The 8,143-nt window shown below is 58.6% G+C and overlaps 1 protein-coding gene across 1 annotated transcript; it reads right to left on the bottom strand.

Annotated features, from left to right (window-relative positions):
• Positions 1–226: 226 nt before the first annotated feature.
• CACNG1 (calcium voltage-gated channel auxiliary subunit gamma 1) lies at positions 227–7,794 on the bottom strand. The gene is made up of 4 exons (XM_061393067.1): positions 7,400–7,794; positions 2,018–2,092; positions 1,099–1,236; positions 227–850 (listed from the first exon to the last, which is right to left on the bottom strand). Exons 1-4 carry the CDS (start codon positions 7,629–7,631, stop codon positions 624–626), a joined length of 672 nt encoding a protein of 223 aa, XP_061249051.1. The 5' UTR covers positions 7,632–7,794; the 3' UTR covers positions 227–623.
• Positions 7,795–8,143: the final 349 nt, after the last annotated feature.

Below are 8,143 nucleotides of genomic sequence, written 5' to 3'. Positions count from 1 at the left end.
TTCAGATGGCCTCTGGTTTCTCCTGAAGACAACCCAGGGCCCAGAGTTAGAAACTGGATTTCAGAGCCTCTAAGTCTCGCCAGTAAACAGACCCTCTGTCCCTGTGTCCCCACAGAAGTCCTCACCATCCCCGGGGCCTATGCCTTCATCTCTCCTCTGGGTCAAGGGGGCCCTTGGGCTGTGTGGTCAGAAACCCAAGCGATCTCTATGCAAGGCCAAGGAAAGGCATGTTTCAAAGAGTTTTTATTTCAAATCGCCGTCAGACCAGTTAAAAAGTGCTTGTCGGGTCTGCCGGAAGCCAAGGAGGGGATGTCGGGTGACCAGGAAGCAGAGAGGCGCTGGCGGCTGGCACAGCTGAGCACCTGGGGCGGCGGGCAAGCCGCGGAGGAACATCCGGGAGGCCGGTCGAGGACCCCCGGGGACCCCAGCACCGGCTGCCCCGCCCCTCCCGGCCGGCCGGGCCGAGTCCACTGGCCGAGCGGGCCGCGCCGCGTGTCCACTGGCCGGCCCCGGAGAAGCGCCGCGCCGTGTGCGCGCAGTGGGGACGCGGAGAAGTCACGCCGCCACCTCCGGCCCGTCCAAGGCTCAGCCTCCCGAAGCAGGCCCCGTGCCCGGGCCCAGGACTAGTGCTCGGGCTCGGCGTCCATGCAGGACTCCCAGGGGTCGCGGGGCATCCGCGGCAGCGCGAGGAGCAGCAGCGCGAGGCCGCCGACCAGGAGTAGAGCTGCGGCGACGCAGGCGCAGATGAAGGACCAGGCGAGCGAGTGCGCGATCCAGGCCGTGTGCTCGCTGTCGACCATGCGCTGCACCGACTGCCGCATGACCTCCGCCGACACCGAGAGGCAGAGGCCTGAGGGCACAGCCGGGCTCAGGCTGCGGGCCTTGAGGGGCAGACCCAGGGCGGGGGGTGCGGGGGGACCAGGGGGGAAGGTGAGTGCGGGAGTCAGGTGGGGTATTGGGGGGTGGGGCGGGGTCACGGGGGCATGGGGAGCAGGGGCCTGGAGCCGGGCCTTGTCCAAACCCAGCCCCCACCCCGGCGGGCTAGGGAGAGGGGCAGGAGCATCCCTCGGCCCCGCACCCACAGGAGGCCCATCCTACCCGCGAAGATGTAGAACATGGAGGCCGGCCTCAGCAGGTAGTCCCGCTTCTTCCGGAAGGACAGGAGTGCGCAGAGGGTGCCCACGATGATGAAGCCCAGGCTGAAGATGGCGATGGCGGCGGCTGAGATGCTGTACTCTGCGGCACAAGAGTGTGGGGACGCCGGGGTCTCAGGAGGGGCTCGGCGTCCCCTCACCTGCTGTGCCTGCCCCCCAGATTAGCGATGCTCCGCCTCCTGTCGTCCCCGTTTCCCAGGTGAGAACACTGAGGGCCAGAGATGAAACCATTCCTTCCGAGTGGCACATGAGTAAGGGATGGGGCCAGGATGTCCACACGACCTAATTCCTTCTCCAGGTCGTCCAGGCACCAAAATGAAGGTCCTCCTTCCAGGGGCACAGGCCTCAGAAGGTGGTGGGAGATTTGTGGCTTAAGACCTGCCTGGAGCAGAAACCTCCCTCCCAGAGTCAGGGCTGAAGGTGACACCCAGGCTCAGGGTGGCCTGTCCTGGGACTGACAAGCAGCCTCTGGAAGGATGACAGAGTGCGGCTTATTACAGAGCTCGGTGCCGGAGAGGATCTGTATGCGTATGCCAGGGTGAGCCTGGGTGTGCGTGTGTGTGCATGTGTGTCTGTGTGCATGTGTGTGTCGGTGTGTGTGCGTGTGTGTCTGGGCGTGCATGTGTGTACCTGGGCACGCGTGTGTGTGCCTGGGAGGCCTGATGCAGAGACCTGAGACACCTGGAGGTGGGAGCTGTCGTTTCTGGGCACAGAGGTTGGCCCGGCTGCCTCTGACAAACTTCAGGAGGGGCTGCTTGTCATCAAGCAGGAGGCTGGGGCTTTCATGCCAGGGATTTTCCAGCTCAGCAGGGAGTGGTAGAATCTACTTTTCCTCCCCTTCCCTACCCTCCACCCAGGCTCACCTTTCTGAGTAGTGACTTCGAAGATCTCTGAGCTCTCGCCTGGGTTAAAATGCCTGAAGTAGGAACAGTTTTTCTCTGCAAAGGAGGGAGACAGTTGAGAGAAAGGGCTGCAGCTGGGGCGGGAGCTGGCAAGGAGGGGGTGGGCCAGTCCCACTGGGGCTTCTGGCTTGCTGTCTGCTCTCTAAACCCTGACTCTGGGCTGAAACAAGCCTCTTTCTTCCACCCTTAGACCAAAAGTTTGGTGGGAAAGGGGCTGCATAAGAGCCTGAGGATCTTCAGGGAGCTGAGGCTGACTCAGTCCAGGTGCAGAGCACTGGGTACTGAGCCCTTTTGGCAGATGGGGTAACTGAAGCCTAGAGTTCAAGTCTGTTCGGGACTGTGAGACACATGGTCAATCAGGGCCAGACAGTGGTCCTCAGCTGGGGCTGATTCTGTCCCCAGGGGACCCTTGGCAGTGTCTGGAGACATTTCTGTGTCCCAGCTGGGCAGATGGCTACTGGTACCTGGTGGGTGGTGGCCTGGGATATGCCGAATACCCTGCAGTGCACAAAACTACCAGCCCTCAGATGCCAGAGCCGCTGGGGTTGCCAGACCCAGGATCACATACAACCCAGGGCTGGTTTCCAATCAGCATCCAGGCAAAGTCTTTTTGAAGAACTTTCCAGGAGATTCTGATGTTCAGCCAGGTATAGAAACCTGGCTCCAACCCCCTTAAAATGTCGCCCGAAGGGCTTTGCTGAGTGGGCCATTGTGTGGACTTGGATGAAGGGCCACGTGAGATGAAGGGCCACGTGTGACCGTCATCTCACGAATTAGGCCCTCCACGCCTGTGAGCATAGAGGCAGCGCAGCTGAGACCTCCTAGGTGAGCTGCTCGGCCCACTTGATTAGCTCCGGGAAAGCCATGGAAAACGTGTGTTGGCCACAGGGCCCCAAATCTGGATTTGGTAGGGGGCAGAGGAGGAACTCCGGAGAAGGCAATGGCAACCCACTCCAGTACTCTTGCCTGGAAAATCCCATGGACGGAGGAGCCTGGTGGGCTGCAGTCCATGGGGTTGCTAAGAGTCAGGCACAACTGAGCAACTTCACTGTCACTTTTCACTTTCATGCATTGGAGAAGGAAATGGAAACCCACTCCAGTATTCTTGCCTGGAGCATCCCAGAGATGGCAGAGCCTAGTGGGCTGCTGTCTATGGGGTCGCACAGAGTCAGACACGACTGACTTGACTGAGCAGCAGCAGCAGTGGAGGAAGAACACAGAACAAAGAAATTCACACTGATTTTCAATATAATTTCTCCTCCATTTTTCTCTTTAAATCTCTCTTACAACTAGATATACTGTAAAATCAAAGGACTATTGCTTATTGCATAGTTTAATGTTCTTTACTGCTGATTTAGGAAGTAGATGAATGGGTTATTTTATACTATTTTGTTTCTTAAAAAACTAAACCATGTTGCTTTTTATTTGTGTGAGGCACTGCACGGGATCGTTTCTCCTGTGTCTCCTGGAGCCCCAGTGGGAAGCTCTGTGCTCCGGGTTCAGACGTGTCTGCTTTGCGCCTGCATTTGGTTTTTATCTTCAGGCCACAGCTTAATGTTCACCAGTTGTTTGGTGCCTCGTTTCTTTTGGAAAAAAGCCTGCTGCCAGTCGTAACTTTCACTGGAGTCCAGGCTTCCGTCTGCCTGAGATGATCATCTCCCACTGAAATCTCTGGCCCCCGACCCCCTAATGTCAAGGTTACTGCTGCTCCGCAGTGGAGGAAGAGAATGGCCCCAGGAGATGGAGCCTGGTTTAGCAGCAGCAAATGTTCCATGAAGTAAACAGCCTTTTCTTTGAGCTTCTATATTTAAATCACTCTCCTTTTGAGCTGAGTTACCTGGGGTGTGTGGCTGCCGCTGGTGATGTCAGGCACTTCTGGTGCTATTTTCCAGCATAACGGAGCTCTCATGTATGTGTTAGGTTATCAGCTGCAGCAGACCTGCTCTAATGGCTCCTGCGAGGTGATGGGTCCCCCAGAGTCTCCCTCTGGACAGAGGAATAATTTCTGTCTCATTCTTTAAGGGCCAACTTTGGTTGCTTTTGAAAACCCTCTGAAGGGAATTGACTGAATTCAAGTGTGTTTCACGATTGGCTGCCTCCCTGACAATTTGCAGACCCTGAGTTAGAAGCCTTCAGCACGAGTGGCCTGGACATAAGGCCCATCGAGGACCCGGCCAAGGCAGGCACGTCCATGTTGCCAAAGGTCCTCTTGCTCAGGTGGTGGTTGGGGTGTCGGCACCCCCAGACCAGCACCAGCCTCTGGGGAAGCCACTCTGCAGATTGTGCGGGGACAAGTACAGGCACCCCCCTTACTAAGTGCTCTCACAGGGTGGCTGGGGGCTCCCAGTCCCCTCCCTCCGTGGCAGGTCTTCGGGCGCGCGGATGGGCCCTCCCGCCCGTCCCCTCTCCTGACTCAGTGCTTGAGGAGGATTGGTGTCCCCTGTGCTGAACCAGGAGAAGCGCCGCTACAGGGCCCTGTGAATGCCCATCAGAGACGGCAGCCCCTTCGTGTCTTGTAATCTTTTAAAATTTAAAATTAAAAACTTGACATTTTTAAACAATGTAACTGTGGAAATTAGATGTCCACTCCTCCTCAGGGTTTGTTTCTGTGGCTGCTTGTTAAATTTCATTTCTGAATGAAATATGTGAAGTCTGTGTTCATGTATGGCCACTGAAATCTCTGCTCAGGTAGTTTGGTGGTCAGCTCGCAGACATTTCCTAGAATGCTTAAAGCCACGCCTCTCCCAGTCTTTGCTGAGGAGCTCCGTGCCAGTAGACAGCCAAGCACTCAGCCAAGTGGCCTGCGTGCTGCCTTAGCCTTTTTCTCCCTTTCTCTTCCCCAACTCCCCTGCCCCGGGCTCGTTCTCTCCCTTCCCTTCTTTGTCTCTTTCTCCCTCCCTCGTGCTGTCTCCCTCCTTCTCTCTCTCTCTCTTCACACAGCTCTGCATAAGCCAGAGGTGAGAGCTTATGGCCTTCTCAGATCTTTCCCGTGCACGCTTGTTGCACTGTGGACCCACGTGGCCTCCTAAACTCCCAGGAATATTTTGGGGCTTTTCGAAGCCACCTATCTTATTCTCCAGTTTTCTGGTTAGCCTATTGTTTGCTCTGTTATCTGCTCCCTTAGGCAGTTACGATATTAAACAACTGTCTCTAATTGTTTTTGACAAATGCCTCCTGGGTAAAAGACTGTTTCCACTGGATGAGCTCAGAGTCAGGTCAAATAAAGACAGCCTTGCAAATACAAACTTCTAGGGAGCCACCAGACAGATCAGATAATGACAGCACTCTGGGAAGGAGGCCTTGAAAGGGATCCAGCCCTAGTCTGTCCCTTCTGGTGACTTCCAGGCAGCTGGCTTCACTCTGATGGCAGGCTGTTGGTTTTTGAGGCTGTGACAGAGTCAGGGAGGAAAGAACTGGAATAGCAGCTTAAGACACCACAGACCTCATTGTTCCTACTGGGATTCACTCCTCTTTCTTGAATAAGCACTTGCTTATTGCTGCAAGACTGGTTAACTTCTAGAGTTCTGAAAAAGTGTATCCTGACCGTGTTAGCCAATGTTCTCATTGTTTTTATGGAGAAAAGAATTTTTGGAGGTCCTTACTCTGTTGTTTTTTCTGTCATCCAAAGTTAACATGTAATATATGCGTTTGGCAGACAGCGCTGTACTTGGATTTGTAGATGTTGCTGTTAACTAAGGAGAGAAGGCATATGAACTCTCTTCCTCCAAGAAACATTGATCCAGTAGAGCATAGGCAGGATGGGTAGAGAAGGGAAACGACGTCCCCTTGCAGAGAAAGGATAGGGGAGAAGGCAGGAGTGCACCTGGACAGCTTGTCCAGCGCTCACAGGCTCGGAAGGTGCCATTCACTCTGGGCCAGGAGAAGGCGGCCTAGAGGTTGACTCGACTCAGGCTCACGGCCAGGCTGAGCCAGTGCATCCCCTTTGGCCGGTCTGGTCACGTCCCACGTCGTCTCTCCTTGTATAGACTCCCCTCACCACCCTGCTCATCTGCTCTGTAAATTCACCAGGCTTTAAAAGGCCAAGGACAGGTGGACCGTAACAGTGCGTTCCCACGCACGGTCCCTGGAGGATCTGCCCTGCCCAGGAGGGCTGGAGGGATGGTGCACCTGTTTATGGGTGTGCTCGGCAGTGGCCGCGAGGCGTGGGCATGTGGGCTACATGATACCCTTTGAGCACATGTCCGTGCCTGTGAGAGCCCTCAGGCTTGGGACTCGCTGTGTCTTCCAGGTGATCGGTGGGAGTGAGCAGGGCAGGGCTTTCCTGGGGTAGGGGGGTGGGGGTGGGCGAGGAAGGTGAGAGGCGGAGGGGTGGGGTTTGGGCTCCTTCACCCCCAACAGAGACCGCAGGGTCTTCGGGGACTTAGCAGTGCCTTCCTTGAAGAGCAGGGTTCAAGGAATACCCAGTCTGATAACAGACTAATTCTGAAAACCAGGTGGGACCCTGCACTCAGCCTGGTTGCTGGCCGCCTTGGGGTGACATTGGAAGGAGCGCTGGAGGGGACTCTGGGTTGCTGGGCCTGAGCCCGTGTGTTAAAGGAAGGCGTGGAGTCTGCGATGGGCTTGTCAGCGCCCAGTCCTCTGGGGGTGGTGGGCAGGGCCCGCACGGAGCCCAGACTCTGACGCGGCCCCAGGCCCTTTCCGCAGCAGGCCTCTGCCCACTGAGAACGTGGAGGCTCCACACCTGCGGAGAGGCGGCCACCCTCACACCAGGTGTTCTCCACAAAGAGGCCTTCAAGTGTGGTTCGCGCACGACTAGGAGAGTGAGGCAGGCACTTAAATCACAGCGAGAGGAAGCGTTTTCTGAGTCTGAAGGGGACCCGTTCAGGAGGAGGCGCGGGACACAGTCCTTGCACAAAGCCGGTCCCGCCTCACAGACGAGTCACCTGTGGGCACTCAGGGCCGGCACCCAGGAGGGCCGCGCGCCGGTTCCTCCTGCCGCCTTCAGGGGGAGGAGTCCTGCATTCCCCTTTTGCACGGGGTCGGGTTACCCTTTAGCGGAGTGTGTCCGCACGCCAGCCTGGAATGAACTCCCCCGAGGCGGCCCTTCCACCTGAGGCCTGCGTTTGGTGGGGGCCGGGCGTCCAGGCTGTCTGCAGACCCGCGCGCTCTTTGCTGAGCCGCGGTCTGTCCGCCCATCCAGACCCCTGCCCCCTGACCAGCCGCGAGCCCCAGCGCACGGAATAGCGGGAGACGAGCACCCGCACTCCGCAGCCCGGCCCCGCCCCGCCAGCACCGCCTCGGCCGGCCCACCGCCCCCGCCCAGGCTCGCTCCGGTCTCTGGAGCCCCGTCGTCCCACAGGGGCGGGCGCGGCGGTACGTTACCCCCGGGCAGGGTGATGGGGCCGCAGCTCCTCTCCTTGTCGCCCACGAAGATCCGCTTCGTGCAGATCCGCCAGAGGCCGAAGTGGGCCGCCTCGCAGGTGGCGTTGTGGTGCTCCACGTGCGGGCTCAGCACAGCCCAGTGGTCCGTCACCACGGCCACCAGGGCCAGCACGATGCCCACCAGGATGCAGAGGAGGGCCACTCGGACCTTCAGGGTTTTGGTCTGGGACATGGTGATCCCGGGGCCGTGGGCGCCTGGGGTCCGTCGGCCGTGTCCTTCCGGGCCGGGGGCAGCCGGGCTGGGGCGGCGGCAGTGGCTCCAGCGGGGTGTGGAAGCTAAGTTTAGTGTGCGGGCTGAGCCAGGGTGGGCTGGCCGTGGGCGAGGCCACTGGACGGGCTCAGCAGCTGCCCAGGCGTGTCAGAGGCCTGAGGAAGCTTCTATTAATGCGCACCCCGGAGCCTCACTGAGGACGGCTGCTCCTTGGGTTTCAGGGCTGGCTCCCCTCCCGGGGGCCAGGAGCACACCAGGGTGGGGCAGGAGAGAAGGCCCAGACGGGCTGCAGACTCGCCACCCTCAAAGTCCGGGTTACCCTCAGACCGGGCCCTGAGCGGGGAGGGCGAGGGGCACAGGCCTGGCGCTACGCGTGCCAGCCTCTTCCTGCTGGGGCTGAAAGAGGAGTGAGCTGCTGGGGGGAGGGCACAGACCCAGGGACACAGGCCTCTGTCCTCGCCTGGGACCAGGTG

This window comes from Bos javanicus, chromosome 19, assembly GCF_032452875.1.
Source record: "Bos javanicus breed banteng chromosome 19, ARS-OSU_banteng_1.0, whole genome shotgun sequence".
In the NCBI taxonomy this organism is placed as follows: domain Eukaryota; kingdom Metazoa; phylum Chordata; class Mammalia; order Artiodactyla; family Bovidae; genus Bos; species Bos javanicus.
This window is presented reverse-complemented; position numbering and strand designations above follow the sequence as displayed.

Coding starts and splice junctions, on each gene's coding strand:
- CACNG1 (XM_061393067.1), bottom strand. CDS start 7,631: ATGTCCCAGACCAAAACCCTGAAGGTCCGAGTGGCCCTCCTCTGCATC. Junction 1,237..2,017: donor CGAAGTCACTACTCAGAAAG/GTGAGCCTGGGT, acceptor CTTGTGCCGCAG/AGTACAGCATCTCAGCCGCC. Junction 851..1,098: donor CATGTTCTACATCTTCGCGG/GTAGGATGGGCC, acceptor CTGTGCCCTCAG/GCCTCTGCCTCTCGGTGTCG.